The 25,658-nt window shown below is 35.9% G+C and overlaps 2 protein-coding genes across 3 annotated transcripts in view; both read right to left on the bottom strand.

Annotated features, from left to right (window-relative positions):
- Positions 1–25,658, bottom strand: part of LOC139961668 (uncharacterized) — a 61,515-nt gene that overhangs the window by 16,541 nt on the left and 19,316 nt on the right. The window contains exon 2 of the mRNA XM_071961052.1: positions 24,629–24,690. The gene's annotated coding sequence lies outside the window, so the exon portion shown is untranslated. The remainder of the gene's footprint in view (positions 1–24,628; positions 24,691–25,658) is intronic.
- On the bottom strand, positions 14,956–20,724 carry LOC139961933 (uncharacterized). 2 transcript variants are annotated; one of them, XR_011791099.1, is made up of 3 exons: positions 20,411–20,440; positions 18,459–19,476; positions 14,956–17,908 (listed from the first exon to the last, which is right to left on the bottom strand). XR_011791099.1 is itself a non-coding variant. In XM_071961636.1 (2 exons), the coding sequence occupies exons 1-2, from the start codon at positions 20,636–20,638 to the stop codon at positions 18,619–18,621; spliced, it is 1,002 nt and encodes a 333-aa protein (XP_071817737.1). In that variant the 5' UTR covers positions 20,639–20,724; the 3' UTR covers positions 18,573–18,618. The 2 variants fall into 2 exon arrangements, 1 of the variants encoding a protein (XP_071817737.1); XM_071961636.1 differs by lacking the exons at positions 14,956–17,908; positions 20,411–20,440 and adding an exon at positions 20,495–20,724 and having other exon boundaries at positions 18,573–19,476.

Here is a 25,658-nt window from a genome sequence, read left to right as displayed (position 1 = left end):
AAAACGTTTAGACTTTAATTCACTCCTGGCGTGCGTCTATGGTTGTAAAAAAAGACATCTTATGTTAATAACAGAGTTATAAGGAAATCAGTGTGCGTCAGTCCAGAACGACAATTAAATGCTAATGGAGTAACATCCGCAAATTATGGAAAGTGAGCCAAATGTAGAGAGGTTTATAGACTCCTTAATAATAAAAAAAAGGTAGAACAAAATATAAATAAAAATGAAAAATATGCGGCGAGTAATTTTCAAGGAGAGGATGACCAAACGTTGTTTATCTAAATCATCAGTTTATTCCAAGAAAGTTGTGGTTAGAGCCAGTGAGGAGGAGGACATTTGCATTGAAAGGAAAAGTTTTATCGGTAAGGTAAATTTTCCGCTCTTCAAAATAATGACCCCGCGGTGCTAAGGTCACTTTGATTTACATCGTAAAAAAAGTGTCGCTCTATACTGGTGTTATGTAACCAGAAAATTACTACTCGGGTGTAAAATTGTTACAGATTTATACATGCAATCTATTTGATTAACCTTTAACACTCGATGTTAATTTTTTTTTTGCTAAATTGAAGGGGAAAAAAACAATTTTTTAAAGTAATAATAATTATCGAATAATTTATTCCGAGATGAAACTGTTACCTTATTTCTGATTTCAGAGTCGGACTTTTCTAAAAATTGGAATCACATTGCATTTTGGGGGAAATATTTTGGAAAATGCTCCTTTTTTAATATTGATTGTTCGACGTATAGATCTTTCTGAAATCCGTATGTTTATCATTCCTGCTGGCTGTTTTGCTCTTGTTATAGATTGACGCATTCACTTCAAATTCACCCACAAAGTCAAGTATAACGTTCACACAAGCCGTCAACGGATTTCATATCATAATGGCGCACTCGTCTGTCAAATGACCGTGTAATATTCCATGATAATACACTACATAAGATCTAAGCAATAAAGAAATCAAAACCGTCTAATTTAATACCAAGGAATGAAAATAGATCTCTCTTGTGATATCGAAGGAATAAACGATTGGAGAGTTGAATTTCTTCACTTTTTATGACGTATTGTAAAGAGTTTGCTTTCATTCTCCTTCACGACAAAAATAGACAATTCATCTACCGAAGATTTGGTAATGTGAGATGCAGGGCAGTCGGGATGAATCAATTTAGTATGCTTTGACAACCGACTTGTCACGTGCGTATGTGTTACACAGCAAAGATATGATGGAGAAATTATAAGACTATTTTTTTTGTAAATATATAGTCATAAAATCTCTTGAGGATTTGAACTATAGTTAGAATAAGATTGACATCGAGTGAGCAGGGATTTGGAGGTATGAATCGAAATATTTTAAAACAGTGAAAAACCTTCCAGGTTCTACAGGGTATCGACCATGTGCGGAAGACCTCAGCTATACCCGGCGGCATACGAAAACACTTGCTATTCTGCCCCGTCGTTCGAAATTAGTGCGAATTATCGTATTTTTCACTAAAGACGTTGCCCTCTACCGAACAATGTTAGTCCTGCTTTGTGACGTAGTTTCGTTACCTTAGCGACTGTTGTGTCGCCAAGGGGAGGGGGTAGCCCATCCCAAATGAAATATCCATGTCAAAAAATAAGCAAAACTACTGACTGTTATTTAACTTACGTCTACCTCCAAGATCAGGCTGAGTTGAATCTGATATGAGTTATGGAAAAAGGTGAAAAATTGCTGATTTTATTCCCCTTGACACCAACCGTATCCTAGTGGCGCCCCCTAAACCTCATGCCATCGTGCATTCGTGCCTATGGCTTATGACGCCAGTGTGCATCCCTGTAGCATTCTTCGTCCCAAAATGTTGCTGTTATTTTGCAGTTCCCGCACTTCCAATTAGCCGGTCTATAGTGCGCAACCACGCAATTGTATACAATCCGAGAACTTTTTGTGCAGAGAACCAACCATACAGTCATGCAGAGATGCAATACCGGCGGTGGCTGGATATCATTTCTAGACTGTTCTAGACTTTCAAACTATAGTTGTCGTTATAAAGGTATCCATGATATAGGCTCATATGAGTCTAACTGTTTCATGGAAATACAATTTCTTCAAACGAACAGGTATAGTCAGTTCATTATAAACATATTTCGATTGCAATAAGTGGTACCGTAATTGATTGATATATGAGCCAAACCTCAAATCTCGTTTTTATCTCGATAATGACAATCAAAGAAACTAATGAGCATCATGTTTTCTCTCTTTCTTATCTTTCTTTTCCTTCTTTTATCTCAACTTTTTGCCCTCATCAATCTGAATGGTGTCTTTTTCAATCAGTGACATAAGCCTAATGGACTTCAAATCGATAAGACTTATTTGCTCGTTTGACAGCTCATTGCTCACATGTCAGCCGGTAGGTTTGGTGAATTAAAATAGTCTATAAAAAGCAGCAAATCCAGTGAAAGCAAAAAACGTACAACATGTGACTGAGATAACCCTTTCGAAGTTTAATGTTGACATTTAATCTTATAAAGTGGCTCACTATCTAAATAAGGCTTAAACAAAATAAGGCAAAACAAAATACAGTGGAAAACATTACGTACTAATTCAATGGGACATAACAATTCTGGATTGGAATAAATGATTTGGGAATCGTTAAACTAGAATCCGGAAATGGTTATAACAACAAATGAATTCTCCTGGATTGTTGGGAATCAAGTTGTGTGGTTCTTAAATGTCCACACGTAAACTAAAACTTTTAATTTCACAGCAGTAGGTGGCAGGTATATATATAATATGTGGATCTTAAATAACTGTAGACTTTCTATAACGAACATGCAAGATTTAATGATAGAGCAGTAGAGTATAGGAGTGGATCAACAAGAAGAAACAGTTGGCACTAGGCATCCCATCGTATCCATTCTAGGGGAGGAGTTGACCCATTTCTCATTTTATCCATCATATTTTGGGAAGGATTAGGGTTGGGTTTAGTGGAAGGGGTTGTTTACTATAGGCAAGGCGTTCAACAAATCTTGGCCTCTCATTCTTGTTGGTATATCTTCAATAGAGCAAACCCTCATGGGGAGTTTTATGGCACGCGGAAATTTCCAATTTCCAATTATCAATTTGCAACTTTGTATTTTCAATTCAAAGCCAGAACAAATTAAGCATGATGTGGCAAACAGCTGTCGATAAAATCCCAGGCTGTAATGATTGCTACATCAATTTCCACAGTTTTCTAGTTGTAACTTGTACGGTGTTGGAACAATTCTGATGAAGGAATCAGTAATAAGGAAATTGCTGGTGCCATAAAACGCTCCTTTATGACTTATTATTAGGCGTACCTAATCCAGCTATATGCTACCGGAAGACAGTTGCTACTTCCTAATTAACGTACTGTTTGTAAAAAGTAATTCGATTTCCAGATTTTCCAGTTTGTAGGGAGGTTTCGACAACATGGTCTTCCCTTAACTTCGACGGCGCCATATAACATACCTATCGCATTATCTGAAACTGGTTCAGTCGAAAGGATTGTATTCCGACACAACAGTATTTTTACCAAAAAGAATATCTAAGAAATGTATTGAAAATTGTTGGTCTGCTTGTAATTATCCGGCTGAAATATACAAATATTATGTCTCGTCACAATCATAAGAATAAAACTGTATTTATATAATTTTAAAATAAATTTAAAAAACTGTATTTATATAAAACTGCTTGAGGTAAATGGGGACCACGGTCTGCCAGTGAAGTTACAAACAACTCTTTTGGAAGATTTGAACCTAAGTGCGCAGGGTAAATCGGTTAATGCTGCTTTTACATTCTGTTGTACACGTGAAGGAGAAAACTCATTTTTGGTTTCGTCTTTTCAAGTTTATAAAATGCCACGAATGACGTCATACACGAAATCGTGACGTTCATTGCAGTTGCGGATCTCTACGAGTTGCGTAGCATTTAGGTGTCTCCGCAGACTTGTCAAAACAAATATCAACCCTAAATGCATGCTTAAGCTTAAAAAACACGAATATAACTACAATACGGTATGCTATAGACCTTTCTATGACTTGATCGGTGTCAGTGATTGTCTTTATGTGGGTTTTACACTGTTCTACATTAAGGGAGAGAAAAAAAAGAGATTTACTTCCTGTCTTTAGTAATGGATCAATCCGACATTGGTATTGGAGTGGATTGTAGAGTGAAGCCTTTAGGTCCTTACATAAACTTACTACTATAGGTAGATTTGTAGTAGAATTTATAAGTATAATTCCCCTTAATGTGACAACGAGTGTACGAGTAATTTAGCTGCATGTATAAGCGTATGTACAAGTACTTAATAGTACAATAGTATATTACACTAGAATTCAAAAAACAATGTTCCGAGTACAACTTACGTATCAATTTAAAACCGTCCGTACGAAAACATCATTTCTTTGAGAATATTTATATTAAAATATAACTTCAATTATTGCGCACGAGACATCCAATGTTTCCTGTCGGACCGCATGATACAAGTTTTCTCCATTTCACCTGCATCGGAACCCTGACCACGTGATCCTGGTGATTATTTTATCCAGGACATTTACATGGTTCTAGCAGCAGGTATACTAGACCACCTGCAATATGTGTTTTGTTTTAGACATACACTATTAAACAGTACCCGAGCCTGCATTCATTTATTACACAAACTACATGCCAAGCATTAGGCTTACTACTCCTTTGTAAATCAAATTTTGTTTCAGTATACATAAACCAACCCATAATTTGTTCTCCTATAGGGGTAATACAAGTTTGATTTCTTTTTTATTTTAACTATGATGAAGTCTCTGATAAGATTAATTACAACGTATTGTTATTACGTGCTTGAGAAGATAAATAAATGAGACCCTCTTCGTGTTTAAGTCTATCTGACACTATACAATGAATGACGTCTATGCTAATTTAGGTTTTATAATGCCAAGGCTGAATTTAAAGGCCCATCAAACATTTGTTATAGAATTAACAAAACAAAAATTATATAGAGATAGTTAAATTGTTAAATGTCAAAAAAGGAAAATCATTACCTAAATAAAATAGTCGATAATAAATATTCATTTAAGTTATAAACATAAACAGATGTCCTAGGTAAAATATTATATATTTAACTGACCGATCTTCGAAAACGAAAGAATCAAATTCTTCTTGATGATGAAAAAACGCCGAGGAAACTGTGGATCAATTAATCGATGCTGTGGCGTGAAAAACCATGCGAGGGTAAATTAAAATTCGGAATCGAAAATATTCTCCACAGTCTAGATTGTAACCAGATAGCTCTATCTTTGAGGTGTTAATGTTGATTCTATTCCGAATGGAACTGGCGAAAAGCGAATTACGAAAAGAGATCACGAATTAAACACGTTCAATAAAATTAGACTTTTCGAGCATAGTTCGAGATGACATTAACATATTGTATTGTTTTATTTGGGGGGGGGGGGGAGGGGCTCTTTCTAGAGTTTTGGTCCGTGCATGCTTAAATATATGTAAGGATCTGTAATCTGTGAACTGCACAGACACGAGAGTATCTGTGAAATACGAGTCAAATATGTTTGACACGGAAACTCAAAACATCTCAAGAGTCTTTTTTTATGACGTTTTTTAATACCTTTGAAATTATTGAAAGACAGAAAATCCATGCATGTGTCTGAGAAAGTGTATATATATATATATATATATATATATATATATATATATATATGATATGAAACCTGTAACATTATTATAATTGCTTAAATTTGAAGTTAAAACAAATTGCTGAGTAACAATTTATTTACGACTGTTTTTATGTTTCAAAGAGTACTGAATTGCCTGCAAAAACGAAAATTAAAAAATAACTTTATATACTTAAAGTAATCTTGTCAAGTAGCATCCTCTTCAAAGCTATAGTGTTCCCTTTGGTTTGTAGCAACCATGTGTTACTCTGCAACGTGCGAGGGCATACTAACGTATGTACCTCACCCCTACGGGCTATTGAACCAGGAGGCACCGTGATACTTAAATCAATTAAACTTTTCGAAAACTCATCCACTTGTTGTTAATTAAAAAAAGGAGCAAGAATCTATAACGGAACAAATATGTGATTATAGGCAAGAAGTTGGATTCTTCACGTCAGGTGACATTCGGCGAAGCTTCGTACAGCTGTCGCAAGGTCAATACAGGGAGTGAAAGTTGGAATTCAGTAACAACCAATTTCCTTGGATAAATCCCGAGGCATTTCTACGAAGTTCAAGTAAAGCCGACATGTTTTTCATGATGGACTTTGATCAATTCTGAGTGTAGATTTACCTTAGTGAAGCTCCGCACGTTTCAATAACAGGCCAAAAGAAAGCGAAACCGACAAGTCAACAGAAACAAGTTACAAGTAGAACGATGAACTCCAATGAGACTGGCACTGTATAGAGTTTCTATATCGAAATGTCACAAGCTTAGGTTGAAAACAAATATTCAAATATCCACGGTAGGCAAAATGCTTTCCAGGAAGTGGGATCAATGAATAGATGAATAGAACTGACTTTTATATCTCGGTGAGACTGTTCTAAATTCCCTTTATATCCTAATGTTTTACTTATTCTCGATGTTAACAAAACAAAACATGACATAACATTGTTTATTGAATATGAAATATTACATAGCTACCTTAGAACTGCCTGCAAATGCATATTGTCTTCTTTTCCAAGTGGTTGTTAAGCAAAGGGAAACAAGGTCTTTAAGAAGAGGAATTAATAATTAAAACGTACAGTTTCAAAGTATTCACACTTAGCACCATACTGTGATACAAACTATTCGTGACATCAACAACATGCAGCGAGTATCTGAAACCATGTTTTGTTACATCGCCTCGAGACTACACTACTTTATATCTTTATACATGAATTAACGTGAAGCGGCTTTTGCATGACAATTGTTATTACAGTTTATCTGTCGATATCGTTTGACGTTCTCTACTGATTCTCACCCTAAATTAGTGTGAGGTGTTTTATTCCAAAAAAAAAAAAACAGTGATACTGCCTCATGGGTTTACTAAATGTCCTTCAACCATTTTGATTTCATATTCATCAAGTTCTGTGTGTAACCAGATAAAACTTTCGAAACATAATCACAGTTATCAGATCACGTGATACAGAGAATATGCGAGGCAGTAACAATGTAGAGAACGATGTCTGAAACTATAATGCTATCGACTTGTACTTCGAGGTAAATATTCATCTGCACTGTACGGTAACTATTGGTCTTTGAACCTTTTTCTTATGTTAATCCTATAACATAACTTTTGTTTCTCATTACTGAATGTTTTTCAATCTGGTTGAAGATATATCTTTGAACAGCACAATTACTCGTGTAAAAATTTCTTGTGTTTCTTTTACGCAAACTTCTAAATCTTTCCAGGAAGTGATCATTGACGTAATAAGCATAATGAGAGGGGGGCTGGTGATGGAATGAGATACTGCCACATGCCTTGCACTTCCGTGCACTTCCATGCACTTCCATGCACTTTCTGACACTCTTATGAAACTGTGACGTAGTTTCATTGCTACAAATCAGATTCATGAATTTCAGTCGGAATTATCTGATATGTTAAGTTAAGTTTGAACAACTAAACGAACCCAAGACCAGAACTAACGCTGTTTAAATATTGACTATTCAGCCAAACTTTTTAAATTATCAAGCAGAAGCAACCATGGTATTTGGAAAACGTAAGGAATTGGGGAAGCGCGTTACATCGGTAATAAAAAAAAAACATCAAAGCCATATTATCTGCATGATGCCTCGAGCTGCTATGAATATTAAAGAGTGCTATCGCCGTTCAAGAACATTGACGCCAGACAGTGCTTGGAAATGTTTTAACCAAGAAAACTATTCACACGAAAGTAAACTATGCATTAACGCAGCAGCAATAAAATCTCTCAATTTGTAATGTTGCACCCGATACCCATAGTTACTATACTGTAAATCTTAAAATTCTGTACCAAAGTAAAAAAAAAAAAACTGGATCGTGCTATAAATCGGTAGCATGTGCTATAAGGATTACAGTAAACACTGAGGATATGTGTAATCCCAACAAATCCAGTTGTTTGGGATTTGTTGGGATTACACATATCCTCAGTTATTACTGTAAACCTAATAGCACATGCTACCGATTTATCAGATTTGTCAGCACAAATCCAGTATTTACTGTGGTAAAAACCTTTAAGATTAACAGTTAGTAGTTACTTTAGTCTCTGTGCAGAATCGGCTGAATGTTTATATCGTCAAGTAAAACGATAGATGGAGGAGTGGAGGGGGGGGGGTTACCGTAGTCTACCCGAGGGAGGTGGGGTACGGTCCCTGTATGGCTACGGGTCTGTCATTCACCTTTCCTGCTTTGTCCTATTTTCCTAATGTTTTGTTCCCTTGTCAGTATAAATATTAGGGCGGCCTTTCGTTCTGACTTTGGTAAAATGTCTACCTTTAATTTGGTACTGAAATCCAATAACAACGCAGTTTATGTATTTCACATTAATTTGCTAATTGAGGTCTTAAATTAGCAAACTTTCGGTTTCGCACGTGACAAAAAATAATAACCCGGGCAACAAATTTTATCAGAATGGAGCAGTTCTATTTAGTATTCAGAAATTGAAAGTATACTTTCAAGTACTTGAGAAATCTAAGAGGCAGTCTGAGTTTTAATTAATTGCAATTATTTGCAACAGGATCGCCTAAATAAACTTTTTGAAGAATTTTGACCAAAATTCGGTTTTCCTGTCGACCAATGTTAGATTGTTGATTTTAGAATCCTGTAATCAGGTACTCAGATCTGCATAGATTGGCGTCGGTAGCCAGGCTTGGACAAATATGTCCCTGGGCTCCTCAGTTTATATATCGCGACAATGAAAATACATTATTTATTACCCCATATTTCTCGGGTCCCTAATATTATTAACCTTAAACCCGGTACCATATAGCAATGAGAGGCACACTCACAATGCATGTGTCCATAGTACCGTCATCTGGGGCGGACCAATAGAGGGAACTAAGCCCACCACCTGGCCCCCACGCCACCAACACCTCTGTGTTCAGAATTTTGTTTTTTTGGAAATAACAATTAAAGTTGCCAAATCTACCCCTTTTAACCAATGATTAAATAACATTGACATTAATTTATCCCAATAGACTCACGAAAGGTTTTTCTACCTGATAATGCTACCTCATTGAACGGTTTGCAAAAAAACAAAACCGTTTCTAAGTATATATGAAAAATCTGCAGAAGAAATAACCACGAACCGGAAGAAAAAACACACTAAACCGTTGAAATTACACTGTTAGACATCCGTTAATAATAAAAGCGAAAGTGTTTTATGTCAAGAAAGCGCTTAAATTTTTCTGGAGAGAAATTGAAGGAAAGTTATTGTCAGCCAAAGCAATTCGTTTGCAGCTTGACTAACTTTGAATGCCAAGACGGTCTCGAGGAGAAAAAAAAAAGTCATCTAATTTAGTTAAAAGACTCGAATTCGTATCGCATCACTCGTTTTATTTGATAATAATCTACCATTCGGTACCCCAGTGCATGTCTGCTTTTTATTAACAACATCTTCTTCGCATCAGGTAAAAATAATACTCTGCTCGGTGCCGACGGATTCGGTTGATTTCCTTTATGGTTTTTCAATTTATTTTGTTTACAAATGAGTAAAAAGGACTGTCTTTCTGCTCTATTCAGTATTCAAGTATAAAATCAGCTGCATAAGATAAAAATAAAAAGGGAGGAAGTGTGTGATTAATTAAGGAACAAAAGGCAAGTCAAACTCGCTCTCTGATTTACAGACTGACGGAAGGATTCACAGAATATATGATGGAATAAAAAAGGAATTGACTAAACAAGGAAACTTAATCATTGTGCTTGGAACTCTTTCGAATGTTCGTAAACTGATTTTAGTCTTAAACATGCAGGCAATATTTGCAGCAACAGGAACATAACAAAACGCTACAGCAAACAGCGTAAAAACTAGTTACTTCAGGTAAATTCATGCATGGAAAATGTCATTGTGTTAGCACTCTACGATGCGGGCCAGACACATTGCAACACCTCATGTAAAACCCGTTAATTATTTACATTGATATGATATATGATAATGCTAAACTAATTTCCTAACCAATCGCACATGTTGTACCAGGAAGTTATATAGCATTAGGGAATACATAAAACACTTAACGAAATGCTTTATGTTTGTTTTTTATGTACAAACTTCTGAGAGTTTTGTCGCTAAATGCATCGTTCAAATTGGTTCACGTATAGAGTATACTTAACATCATATAGACGTATACATAGTAGGCTAGTAGCTTCATGTTAATCTTCAAGGTCGTACACAGTATCACCAGTTCAAGTTCAAACTATAGTTTTACCGTCTGCTTTCCATCGATTTTAATATTACATCGTTTAACCATATCGCTCGATGGCTGATTGATTATAGCAAAGATAGTAGACTCAAAAGTCTGTTTTATTTCTTCTTCATGTAAACCTATCTATTATAACTTGTCTGTTTTCTGCCAAACATGTGAATATCATATAAGCTTGATGGATTTAAGCACGCTGCCAAGTCTATTCTATAAATAGATTATTCTTTGTAACACGAAACGAAACAGAAGAAGTAAAAATTGGACGAGAAATTTCAAATTTCGTTAAGATATAATCACATCTTGTTTTTTTCCTTTCAACAAGCATTGTCCTATTATTTAGGGACACATGAGTAGACAATTACATACGCCAAAAGGTATCCACGGAGTTCGTTACTGACAGCAATGACTCCCTTGTCAAATCTTGGAAATGAAAGATCCTTTTGAAAGGAGACAGACACAACTGTAGGGAAAAGGAACTTGGAGGTATGTAATTACAAATGCACTTTATGTGACGAAGTTTAAATATTAACATGTTAAATATATATATAGTGTTAGTCTCGAATCACGTTAACAGTGAAACCAATAACACTTTGACACCAATAACAATGACACCGAAGTGACGAATGTTGACAATTCGAGCGGTGATGATTATGATATGTAGGAGATATCTAGAAAATTGGTAACATAAATCGGGATGGTGGGGGGGGGGGGCGGGGGTGTTTGGAAAGAGTCCCTGTTTACATATTTTGTAAGGAAGATATGTGGAAGCCAGATCAATTACTCTGTAATGAAAGTCTATAGTCAACTCTAGACTAATGGTAAATATTTTTCGAGACTTTCAACATTTGTCAAGACTATAGTACAGAGAAAATTTATAAATGAAGAATAATAGGCCTACAGCACGAGTATGACATCATAAATGAGCAAGAATAGTATTTTTCTCTAAGTACAATACACTAAGCGTGAGTCTCTTTACAATAATCCCCTCAACCATTTATCATTTTTTAAGTCTATTGGGTGAACACTTCACTGTACAGTTGAATTGAATTGAAATGTGGTGCCTTTATAAAATGCCTTTGTGCCGCCTTTTTATGTGGTGCCTCTCTGATATGCTAAGAATATATTCCGACGCATAATATACGTTTAAATGATACACTTACTTCTCAGGGTATCTAAATCCAACCACTCTTGGGGTGGGGGTGGGGGTGGGGGTGGGGGTGGGGGTGGGGTGGGGTGGGGTGGGGTGGGGTGGGGGGGTCGGGGAATATGTTATCACTTGAAATCAAGTCGGCTAAGAGTGTCTCCTCCTTTAAAAAGAAGCTTAAACCTCACCTTATGTGACAAGATTTTGCGCATTGAGCGCCCTTTTCTGGGTGGATTTGTTATTTAATTATTTATTACTGTAGTATAAGTATCGAATTGTGAGTACAAGTACCACCTATGAGGGCGAGGTACACAGGCAACAATGCTATAGAATATAATTACGAGACGACAGGTACGTACTCGTTGCTCCAGGCTGCTCACAGGATGGTTTTGAATCAACGAATTTACATTACACGCTCATACAATCTCGCCTATCACTGCCTTTCAACTGCTCAAAAGGCTTACTGCAGCGATATCGGTCGCCAGCGATGAATATATATTTATTATGTATGCATATTGTATATAATGTTCATTGATTGATACCCGGTGTCACCATCTCGGCGTCACCGAAGGAGTTGGTATCTCGAAAACTTTCAGTTTTATTCAAGTCTCGGAAGCGAGTTAGACATTATCTGGGTTAGATTCGTGACATTTGTTATGATCACAATCAATTTTGAGAGTATTATACCGTAACTAATTAGCTGATTAAACGCTATTGTAGACTGTGCAGTGTTGTGTATGCTGAAGACAGCTCGTATTGCGTATTCTCGTATATTCGTCGCACGCGGCAATTTACTGTCAGCACGTGATTCATATATAAACAAGGTATATACGAATATATATGCGTATGTAATCGTGTTTCTTGTTCATATTGGGAGTACCCCCGTCCCTCCTTCCCCTATCGACTAAAAATAGAAAGAAAGAAAAGAGAAAAATTTAAAGACGATGGTGTTGTAGGATTGATGTAAATTATTTATTTTCTTAGAAAAAACAGTGTAGTGCTTGAACTCTGTAATATATATTTCAAGTTCATGGGACGAGTTGACTCAATGTGTAGTGCTTGAACCCTGTAATATATAGTTCAAGTTCATGGGGCGAGTTGACTTAATGTTCTATATTATATAGAAGGGAGACATACGAACTTAATGTATGTAATGTCACTACTATTGAGCGCGTCGTTGGGTGTTCTTGAACCAACACACACAACCAAACACGATATGACCAGGATTGGCGATCTATTCAACAAGACGAATATGCCCCTGTAACGTATCAGTGTTTGAAGTGATATTGGGGCCAAGTGTGAGGTTTGGATGTATGGAACAGCCCCTCTATCAATCCCACCGCTCCCCCCCCCCCCATTGGAAATAAAATGCAACTAACAAAACGAATATCCTACCGCCACATAAAACATTATAAGAATAATAACAAAAAAAAACCGATTTTATCATAGAAGGCTTTTAAACTAGATAAACATTTGATTGCATTCTATTTAAAACATTCATTCTGCATGAAATCTTTTCATGCTAGAAGAGAGATACGCATATAGAAACTATCACATTTTTCCGCTTTATCGAACCCATATTACCCACCATGTGATAATGGTGACAAAACATTCAGTAAGTTCAATGTAAGTTGTATCCTGGGGGAAGGGGGGGGGGGTTGGGTTCAAGCCTATTGGCATGTATATTAGAGAGAAAAGAAATCATGAAAGCCACCCCGATTAAAACATTTCACGGTAGAAATGGAAAAATGAATCCGTCCAGTTATAATGACGGTGAGTCTATTTCTAAACGGGTCTTCATTTGGTCTTTTCTTTACTTTCCCATTCGGGGGAGGGGCGGGGGGGGGGCATATTTTTATCGTAATATCTTGTAAATATAATACAAACAAATCTGTTGTAAGATTGGTCCCAAATCTTTTCTATTTCTTTGAGAGAAGAAGGAGGAATACTTTTTCTATCTTAATTTTTATGATCATAGTTGACATTATAATGAGCGCTGAAAGGATTTAGCGCCTTTGTGATTAGCAATGCTATCAGCAGTAAATTATTACAGCAGAACGCTATTATAATACGGATAAGAAAATTACAGAATAATTGGACGGACATTATCGCTGATATTATAATCATTAGCATCTTCGAAAGCTATATCGTAGACAATAAACAATAATTATTTTGCAGCGACAACTTAGCAATGGAGCGTTCAAATAGAATAAAGGCAAAAATTGGTTTAATCCATAAATTGCGAGTACAAAATATTCGAGGATATTGTAGATTAGAGTAATTATAACTTCCATATCACTTATTGCATGCATTGAACTGTATAACAAAAGTTTGTAAACTGAGGCACATGCATTGGGTTCAAATGATGTCAAATTGTAAACGGTACATAGATGGGAGAGTGCTTTAAAAGAGTGTAGACAGGTAAGAATGGGGCACAAATTAATGCACTGATTCTCGTTGGGACAAAACACTGCGTAATAAAAGGTGCAGATCCAGTGGGTGTAGTGGTGTACAACCCCCTCCCCCCACCCCCGCATTTCAACCCCACGAAACTTATAGGTATAGTTATTTAGTACAACTTTGCATGGCTGTAGAATGATTATTGATCTAACTTATAGACAAAATATTCCCTCAAAATGCTCCATTTAAACGATTCATTTAGTTCTATGTTAGGACCGAAAGTACCCCCTACGTGGGATACGGCTTCAACAACCCAAAGGTATACGTAAAATCCTGTCTGCACTACCTGAATACTGGAGAGAGAAAAACATTCTTAGTATAGAAGGAATTATTAAAGCATAAAATTGACTTGTATTGCCTTTTCTTTTGATTTATTGAAAGTGCCAGAAAAATTAGAAAATTGTGAATATTATCATCACTGACTCATCCAGACAAGAGTTTATTCTTAGACCACTTCTCCGTAGAGAGGCAGAGAGATGGAAAGAGAGTAGAACTTCTTTAAATAGTTTGAGTAAATAATGCAGAAGCTCTTTTAGAGCTTGTCAGAGCTAACTGTTTATGACCGAAATTAAGAATTCACAGAGAGCTAATAAATGTTTCAAACGTTTCAGGCTTGTAGCAAGAGAAAAAGAAGAGGTGGCCCTCGTCTTGTGCTTAACTAGGGACAGATTGATCCAAGAGCTTGTAAAAGACTCATTTTACTGTTTGGGGGGGGGGGGGGGCGGGAGACTTTAAGACTATTCGAAATCGCGTTCAATATTAGTATATTACACACATCATTTATTCACAGAGGAAGATGTAATTGTGGACCAAATAGAAAAAAAAATCATATGGAAGAGTTTATTTTAGGGATTCAGATGTTATAATTGAAGAAAGAGCATTAATTATTACACTACAGATTCCTTCTTCACCATGACTGATCAGTAGCAAGGAATGAAGTCCCTCATTTCAAGTTTTTTCTTTTCACGGATTGGAAATTACACTGTAAAACCCAACACGTCAAGACAACTTGAAAAAGTCGAGGTAACCCGCTGCCTTAACTTTTTTAAGTTCACTCTACTAACCCAGAAACTCCATAAGTAAAACTTGACAGTAGTGGTTACAACCAACTCGCTGGTTTTACTTTGTTACACTTCATGTTCATCAGTTGTGGCAACAGATATCAGCAAAGTCCAACAAATTTAATCTTTATCTTTTTTTGAGAAAAAGCTGGGCAAGTTATGGTAACTAAAACTTTAGAGCTGATACAGCATAGCCTTTCCTCTTTAAACTGACAAGACCAATTCAAGTTTTTCCCACTTTCCATTATCTCCAGAGTTAACTTTGAATATTTAAGTTGACGCTACTTGGCATATTCTAGGCAGCGGGTTACCTCAATTTAATTGAGTTATGACAACAGACAATTTTAGTAAAGAAAACTATATATTGCTAAGTTAACAACACAACTTTATTTTCAACCTCTGAAGTCAGTAACAATGTACTTTAACAAGAAAAAAGAAGAAATAATCAAACGCATAAAAAGTGCCTAATACTTTTATCGGTGGAAACAACGCCAAAATGTATCAATAATGAGATACAGAAGAACATGGAGCATGGGTACATGCCTGCTGCAATCATTCATTTCCATGATTCATTTGAGATAGTAAATACCAATTTCAAGTGCATGTGTTCTTTGGTATGAAATACTGAAGTAAATTTAATATGTTATGGCTGCTGGAAATAACCAATGTTGTTAAAAGCCAGGAAGTAAGAAGTAACAATTCCTCTCAGCCATTTACAATATGATTGTTTTAGCTAAAGACTTTTAATTTTGTGGCAAATAGTTTTATAGGTGAATCATAATTACATCATCATGTAAATAGGCAACAATGCTCAAAACACCAATGTTTCATTAACTAAAGGAATGCACTTAAAGCTGTCATTAGCAAAGCTATAGTGATGCGACCAATTGCTCTTGCATCTGTTTTTATGACAAAGACTAGTTATGATGGATAAGAGCATTGTTCAATTGTGAAAACCAAGCATAGAACAGGAACTTCATCTTTTCAACGATATGAAAAATTTCTTTTCAGGACATTTTGATCCCTTATATTAGAAATTACCATTAAAAACTAGTTCCCATGAAAGCTAAGGATATGTTGGGGAATCACATACAACCTTTCATCCTAGAAAGGGGTATATGAAATCAAGCCAGGGTTCAGCAAATAGCCTCTGTTTGGTCCTCTGTACTCAAAAACTTACATTTTAATCATAAGATAAAGCAACTCTGTAAAACTCTTTTAATAATCTGAGAGGAAGCACAACAGTCTTTGCTCATGAAAACCTGCATGCAAAGTAAAGTCATAATGAAAAATGTTTGGTTTTTAGATCTTTACAGCAAAGCACTTTATTTTTACCCATTTGGAACACAAAATACTTTGAAAGAATTCCATTGTCAATCCTGTCTTTTGCCAGTTTTTGGATCCTTCAAACACTTGTATTACTGTGATTTGAATAGTTTCATCACAACACAGATATCTGATACATTCTCCTTTATCAGTATATATAATATTAATACTGACTTCCTGTAAATGATTTCACAGTACATCCCTCAATGGGCTTTGTTTAGGATGAACATGTTTGTAAGTTCAAATTTTGCAAATTATTTCTGAAACATATACTATGATACCAATCACATTGATGCAAGCAAGCTGTTAGAAATTCTCCATAACTAAGCAAGTACAAAGCGATTATTTGACAAACAATGGCTCTGAATAAAAATGAAAATGTAAACTAGAGTTTAAGCCTGATAGAATTTTTTTCAGACATTTTTGGATCCTTCCAACTCACTAGAGGTGTGGGCTATTATGTCATTTCTCTGCCTGAAGAAAACATCGGCATATCATAAAATTAACTTTGTTTCGCTCTTTGATTATTACAATGATTATTATTAGTGCCTATTCATCCAATCAACAATTCTTCATAAGTTGAAATGTAAAAGCAGAGAAACAATTTCCCATGGCATCCTGTTCCATATTACAGTTTGTTTCAACACATTTTCAAGATTTACCAAGAAACAAGATAATTACCAGTCAAATGGAGTTTTGCAATATCTTTCTGAACACCACATGAACTATTTAAACACTTCAGATGCATGATAATTATGAATGTTTACAATGGAATGTAATGCCACAGGCATGGCTTCAAATTGTTAAGAGGGTTTTTTAAGTAGCCTGACGGTTTATTTTTTGTTGATAAATTACACTAAAACAGCAATATATTAACTTCTTTAACTAAAGAATATTATTGTTTAAGCTGTCATTAGAAAAAATATTCCGCAATCCCTTTTTCTTGAATCTGTATCCAGGACACAATTTGTACTTACCATGAATCAAATAAACCAATGGTGTTGTTAACATATACAGTAGAATGCAAAAATGAAACAAACCAAAATTAAAGTAAATTTCCTCCAAGGTGGTAATAAAAACAGTGTAAGAATTTTGACCAAAGGTGACCATATTTGAATTTCTGGTATATTTGGGGCAAATACAGCATACCTTTATGCTACCAAAGGTAACCATATTTGAATTTCTGGTATATTTGGGCCAAATACAGCATACCTTTATGCTAGTTTTGCATGTAATATTGTACAAAATGTAACTGTTAAATTGTCACAAGGTAATTTCTAATAAAAAGTATGTACTCTTATTTACTGTATTTTAAGTATTGCTAAAACAAGAATATAGATGAATGAGCTCTTGTATTATCTGATCATACCATACACTACAGAATGTGTTATATAGCCTACCCCTGTCTCAAAGAGAAACAAGTTCTGAAACTTTTGTCTGGTTGACAATATTTCCACCATTCTGTCAAGGTGTTGGTCTAGTGAAGAAAAGAAAGTGCTGTCCAGAGCAAGGTTGCTTAACCTCGAAAACTCAGCCTTCAACTGAAAGAATAAAATGAGAAATGTAGAAAACAATATTTAGTTAAGTTTGCCCCATGAAAAGAAGATGGCTCCCTTTTGCCAGGTAGCAATATTATAGAAAGCCATTTCGAAGGTGAGAGTATAAATGCAACTTGTAAGTGCATTTGTCGATGGTAGTCAACTGCCAATCGGAATCCTGGGTAAGACCATATATAATATACAGTTATAAACTAATTTTACAGGTATTTAGTGCAGATATTAGTGACAAACAAAATAAGTAATGGTGACTGACATCCAAGGGTTAAAAAATACATCTACCGGCTAATTACTGATCAGATCACCCTGCTGCACCATATTAGACCACATACTTTGTATCTCTTTTTTTCTGTATTTTACCAAAATTTTATACATAAGAAATAAAACATCTCTAACACTAATCACCCACTGTGATTACTTTTACTACTCATTATACACTGCAGCTACTATATCCTGAAAAATACAAAACAAAATGTCCAATTTTAGTGAAGGAGGCAGCACCCCCAATAAGTTAATGAATAATTAAGGAACTTACTTCACTGGGAAGAAATAAGGCGGGCATCTTTCTACCATTTCGTTGACGGCTGGCGCATTTAAGACCAGGTCCTGTCTACGGTATGCATAGGTCCGTATCATCATCTTTTAAATCTTGTCCATGTCCCTGTTTCTCTTTGGACTTCTGTGCAAAAGTTTTCTCAATAAGACTCCATACTTGTTGCATCTTCTCCAATTGGAATGTCTGGTAAGTAATTTATTTCTGCTCTCTTTGGTTTTTTGTGTTTTGATGAAGACGTTCCAGGGTAGGAGCGCTTCCTTGAGTTAACGTTTAGTTCCATGCAGTCCAACTTTCTCATTTTTGCTCTAAGATTACCCATCTTAAATTTGATGCTGTTAAGCATTTCATCATAGCCAGAGGAACTTCCCTTTTCAGCCAAACAAGGATAGGTCCTCATGATTGCTTTTGCTACTTCAGTGTATTCCATGTGTGTTGGATAAGCTTTGTACTCCCAAATGCGGTTAGCAATCGTATCAAGGAACTGACTTTTGTGATCTTTGCTTAAGTCAAGGTGCTTCTTTCCTTCTGACAGATACTTTCTATTACCATCTTCAAAAACCAGTTCAAGCTCTGGACCTACTTTAGGTACCTGAAAGACCTTTGGCCAACACCCTTGTCTCAGTTTGGCTTCTACCGACTGTATGTCATCATTTGAACTAACACTCATAGTGTCATGTGAGCTTCCGAACGAACCGACAGATGACAGTGAGGGTGTACTACTCCGATAGCACTGATCTTCAGCAATTTCAGTGTATATCACTTGGACAGATGCACATGTCTCTGGTAAATCATTTGCATTAGTCAGATTCACCATCTCACCGCCAAAGTCTGGATCAGCATATTGCAAAGTGAAACTGCCTTCAAGGCTTAACTTATCTTTCAAAGTTTCCATAAGGTTTTCAACAGACTCTGGACGTTGCTCAAGGGACACCTTCTGAATGTCCTTTGGTGACAACACTACCCTCAATTTGTACATAGTATCAATATCTGAGCAATCCTATGCATGAAAAGAGAACAATGTAAGTGAGTTAGAAGCTGGCTATATCGTTTCGTACACTCCCCTTAGAATTACAGTACTGTACCACATAGTAATATTTTAGCAGTAAGTGCAACAACCCATTCAGCTGCAGTATACCAAATGCACTGCATAAATATGCAGTATGGCAGCATATCTACTGTACATCTACTCTTGGCTACTTGCATGGGTAGATATTTTGCATGTAAATGTCATCCAAGTACTGCATCTTTCAATGTTTAGTAAGGCTCATGCTTTATCACAGACAACTCAACTTAGGGTAACTCCGATTGTTCATGTACAGTTTCAACACAACCACTTTAGCTTCTCTCATAGTGTAGGAAGTTAGAGGGTAGTAATCTTTAAGATTACCTGGACAAACTACTTGATCATAGTTTTCAGTCTCTGTCACTTTGTATGCTCCAATGTGGCTTTGATAGATTTATGCAATTTTACTACAAGCCATCCATCGTTTTTATCAACAATAATAGTTTGTATATTTGCTAGTACAGAATGACCACTATCACTGCCAATCACAACAAACATATCTCTAAATTATACCTCATTCAAATTTGCTAATCAGTACCATGTATTAACCACATGAGCTCATACTGATGAACCGAATGTTTTACTACTTTGTCTCACAATGCGCAACTGTTAATGGTTAGGCCTATCTGTAAAGCTCTATAGCCTAACCTAATGCACAGCCTACGTTCAACGTGAAATGGAGCTTATAAATTTTGTAGGCTAGGCTGTTGAAATAGTAGCTTTTCTAATCCAATTCAATCACGCATATAATTTTATGCTGCAAGTTTTAAACTTTGACTTGGGCTAATTTTAACAACATATTTTAGATTCAGTCGAATCTGCGCGAATATCATTACTGTATTGAGCATTAATCATTCTAAATACGAACCGTAAATCATCCAAGACTTGGGAAAGCTGGTCCCTGACGTATGTTATCTACTTAGTCGATATACGCGCGCGAGCGATCACTTACCGGTAATTTTGTTGCAAATACGCACAGTCTTCTCTTTCCAGTCGTTTTCATGTAGAAATGTTTTGATACTCGACCATCACAAGTTGAAACAACGATATCTTCATACGTTGATCTACGTTTCCGCATAAAACTTACGTAAATCATGTTGTAACGCTTATATTAACATTATTGAGTCATCCTGACTGTCATAACCCTTGTTCAGAAAGCTCATCTACCGGTTGGGTTTTACAGTGTAGCTACTAAGTGTAAACAATTTTGCAAACAAAGATGAAGACATTTTCGCTATTTATTGTCAGTTCCGTTAATTTGGTGAAAAAATCACCTGCAACCCTGGATATTTTATGTAACTATAGACGTGCTGCCATAATAGCAACAACAAAAAAACCCGCTGTATACAAGAATCGTTATTTATTTATTTATTATTTAAGAATCTAGGATATTGTGGGGAAAAGTTACAACAAAAAAAAAGCGGATTTGAGACACACTGGGGACCTGGTAACAGCAAAGACTGTTTCATGAAGATGGTGAGGTAACCACCCTTAAAAGTCACTCAAGTCTTTTCTTCTAAATATTTGATAAATGGTACGAAATATGCGCGTCACTTTTGCCTAAATGTGTTCCTCTATCTTAGCTGTAATATAAGAGGGTACCTTGACACTTTCCATACCGTCAAGTTACATACAACGGCTTTACTTTCTTGAATAATTCATGAGAAAAACTGGGAGGTTCTGTTAAAAACTTAAGTCAACAAATCTATCGAAAAACACTAGTAATCCCCAAGTGGATCGCTGTTTACAAAAACATGGTCAACATCCATGCAGCCATCTCGACTTTAGCCTATAATGAATGTGAATAATTGTTTGGGGTTTAAAGAAGGTGTTATGGATGGCACCATATTCGGAAACTGACAGATGACCAATGGGGAAAACACATGGAATGTATCTGGCAATTAAAATATCAAATATTTTAGTATGAAATCAAGATGGTGCAGCTTTGGAGATGCAAAATATCACGCTTTAGAATATCGCATGAATATGTATGATCCAGCTCTTCACAAATCAAAATACAGTGCTCCGACACCCCCCGGGGTAGGGGGAAGGGGTGTCATGTGCCACAATTGTCAGACCAATAATTTTCAAATAGGCCCCAAAAAAATGAACGAAACTATGCAGATAAAATTGTTTTCGCCTTTGGGCCACGACTGAGAGGGTCAGAAAATGCTTCTCAACATTCCTAAAGTCAGAAAATTTCCTGGCCACAAAGATTCCTGGAACATCGTTCGCTTCGCACTTATACCCATGTTCCTCTGCCAAGCTCAACCTTGTGTATGGGTTGGAAGGGGGGGGGGGGTCTAAGGGAGGTGTGTGACTGTGGCCTCACATTAATATACTTTCCGCAAATACATTTCAAATTTGTCAATGACATGCACATGGCATAGGGTTTCTACATTCTTTAGGTAGCCTTTGATTTGATTTCAAGTGGAATCATTTTCAAAGAGGTATCATAAATTAAAACATTGGATGCAGTTCCTAACAATTAAACGCCTTAGTTAAAGATCATATTGATTACAAGTTACTTTGTTTTAAATATGTGAATATCAAAATAGACATCGAAAAATAAAACCATATTGTATTGTACGAAATATGAATACCAAACGTTACATGTCCGACAAGACTTACAAATCTATGTAAGCATGCAATAGTGTAAAATGTAAAGTTTGCAAAGAAATTATAACGGTTCTGATTGTTCTCAATGTTTCTTAGTGTTACTGTACTCATTGTTACTCAATGTTACTCATTGTTAGTCATTGTTCTCATTGTTACTCATTGTAACTCATTGTTACTCATTGTTACTCATTGTTACTCATTGTTCTCTTTGTTACTCATTGTTACTCACTGTTACGACCAGACATTGTGGGGCATATGAAAGACAAAATGTGTCTCAATTAGGAAAAATACAAGGCTTCCTAAAATGTGCAAAGTAAGTGGCCAGTGGTTACTTTGTATATCGACACATGATGTTGTAAAAACTATGAAATTTAAATACACATTTTCAATGATTCACTCAAATTTATGCTATCAGTTATTTTGCTGGATTTACGGGAAACGCACTTTATGTCAAATGGTATATGTACACCTTACCGGTTTATTCACCCTCTTTTATGAGAAAAAAAAACATGATCAATATAAGATAGAAGTAAATGGCTAATGTTTCAATTTACATTAACCAAAAAAGAATTAAAACTGTATTACAATATTGCGACGAGTACCCACATTCTTCTTTAGGGGAGATATGCTCGTCTAAACAGAGAATATTCCGCAAGAACCCTCAAAAGTATAACCCGTGTTTGCATGAATACCGCGCGACCAGACTATAAAGTACATCGCTATGGGATCGAGCGAACGGATTTGATAATCGAACGGCGCGCTCAAATGGCATGGTTGTGTGCCTGCTTCGCCCCTGGCGGTTCGAACACAGAAAGGTCATTCCTACTTCTTGAGCAGAAGACAGGAAAGATTACAGTGATCAAAAAGTTAAACCCTCGAGAGTAGGCGGGTTATTCTCGGGAATTAAACGGCTTATCATATTCCAGAGAGAACCGGTGTGTAATCTACCGACAAGGAGTCGAAACAGAGAAGAGTTGAAGTCCTGCTGCTATAGGTGAGATTCATGTTTTGGTTCCTACAACCGGAAATGAAATATGCTGAAATGGTATTTCTGCAGTGTGATTTTCGAATGAACAATAGTGTATGACGAGACAGTAAGATCCTTAATGTTATTGTAATAACAAATAACGGAACCTACGAAGGCAATGTGTCTATTGCTTGGGTGCACAAGGAATATCGATGTTCATTTGCAAAAACGGAAGAACTGACACACGATAATATATTCAATTAGTTTAGTGTTTGACGTATATGTAACCCTGCAGGTACAAAAGTAAACATTCATCTCAGTGAGATGTTCGAGACTGAATAAATATATATTATATATAATATATATATATATATATATATATGTGTGTGTGTGTGTGTATAAAAGAACATTACTGAAATATTGTTTCTAATATTACAATATTTTCAAATTGGAAGGTTTGACCTGTCGTCAATATTAAGTTGATGAATGTCACGATCAAAAGTAAGCATTTCATTTTACTAAAAAAAAAAGAAATGTTCAGATATGCAAAATGCTTAAATATTATTTGATACAGCTCCTCCACATTTAAGGTAAAGCGGTATGTTTCTTTTGAGCAACGTGATAAATGTGTCACCTGAACTTTAAATGCCAAAAACCTTCCTTCGACGGCAGCCTGCAGGGGACAATAACTCTGAAATTAGGTCATTCAATCAATTTTAAACTTTTCTCACCTATCTTTATATTTTGGCTTCTCCTTAAAACAGGTCGTATAGGGTATATAGTATCAACGAATTGAAGGATTGAAATTTTTTCCCCGTTTGGTTATAGGTTGCTGTTATTCTCACGTTACAATTTTGGCAGGCTGCATTTTGTATTTCAAGGCTCCTAGCGGGTTTTCGAAAGTTGGATATATTATCTTTCTTGGAAGTAATTTCATAACCCTCTCGGTAGTACCGAGACGAAGGCTATGCAAAGGCTACAATTTTTAAGGGGAGATTGTAATGAAAGTTGAAATTTGGAAAATAAGCAACAGACACTCATCATGATAGAAGACAATAAAACTATATTCCACATTAATCAAACAAAAGTTAGACGATTTCAGAAACCTGGATTCTTGTAGTTAATTGTCGACCATTTGGTAACTCCTTGTATACAGTTGAATTTATTTGCACATTAGAATGTTAACGTGAAATAACATGCAATGTCCACTCTTAACATGTAAAGGGTTTAATGTAAATCTCTCTTACAAAAGGTCGAAGAAAAATTTTGCAAGTTCAGTTTTAGTATTCCTAGTCTAATCATTCTTTAATGTGTTCCATTAATATACAGAAGGAACGCATCAACCAGTATATAGTTTGCGCTAAGTTACCCTTTTCATCGACTATATACAATAACAGACATTAGCAATGTGCATGGCGAAAATGGTTGAATTGTCAGGAAAATGTGTGAAATGAAACGATTATTTCAGCTTACAAGTTAAGAAATGATTAAATTGCTTACCTGTCTCGAATAATAAATGTCAGCGCTCGATTCCAGGAGTCACCAAAACACAGCAATTTGATCTATGAGTGAAAAATGATTTATAATGATTGAAAATCCAGACAGTTACAAATATCCTAAAATCAACTTCGATGGGTAAATTACCATGGCATTCAGAAAATTATGACAACTGCAGAGAAGATAAGATAACTAATTATTAACACCTTAATGATGAACAATCTGATGATCTAAATAGGCTGTCATTTTAATTAATAACTCTGCATAAGATTGTTTGCCGAAGCTAACTAAAGATTAAATATCAACCATTCAGCATCGCTCTTTGAAAGAGTCAACACAATGCGCCATCATGGCGAATATTCTTCAAGGAAGTAAACCTCCTTTTCTTCATCTATATAGTCGCTTATATTTTGGTAAAATTGGACATATACCTTTGATGTTTTCTCTTTGTGTATATTTTGTGTGTCGTATTCACAGCTTCTATATGTATCCTTTAATGTGAAACGTCACACCTGCTATAACTATATTATACATATAACTAAACATGTATGATTTAATAAGTCAGAAAAAATGCATAAAGCAGGATAGTAAATAACAAATTTTATTTCACTGATCTGACATTCTCGATTCTAGCTCCCTTTTGTTGGAACTGTGACCCACGTGACCTGGTGACCATGTGTCGGATAATCAATTAAGCAGATCAGTGAAATCCCTATGGGCCGCCCAAGTCTAGGGGCCGTCAAGGTCTAGGGCCCCCAATGCCTATGTAGGGCCTCTGTGCATACTTGCAGACAAATATATAACAACTGATTACTATTTTCGGGTTGTTCCTGCAAAACACAATTTTGATGGATGAGCGTATCATTGTGCCACAGAGAATTTTAAGTTGCCATGTGATCATGAATCGTCTAGTGCAGCAGTATTAGAAGTAGTATACTATAGTATTCTCCGATATACTAGACACGTGGTCCGGGTAGTCAAACTCTAAGCAGAGATAACGTAATGTCGGTATAGTTAGTCACCGGTGTGTGCA

Source organism: Apostichopus japonicus, chromosome 20 (genome assembly GCF_037975245.1).
Source record: "Apostichopus japonicus isolate 1M-3 chromosome 20, ASM3797524v1, whole genome shotgun sequence".
Taxonomy (NCBI): domain Eukaryota; kingdom Metazoa; phylum Echinodermata; class Holothuroidea; order Aspidochirotida; family Stichopodidae; genus Apostichopus; species Apostichopus japonicus.
The sequence above is the reverse complement of the archived record's forward strand: the minus strand, read 5'-3'. Positions and strand labels throughout refer to the sequence as shown.

Coding starts and splice junctions, on each gene's coding strand:
- LOC139961933 (XM_071961636.1), bottom strand. CDS start 20,638: ATGATTTACGTAAGTTTTATGCGGAAACGTAGATCAACGTATGAAGAT. Junction 19,477..20,494: donor TATTTGCAACAAAATTACCG/GTAAGTGATCGC, acceptor TTTCATGCATAG/GATTGCTCAGATATTGATAC.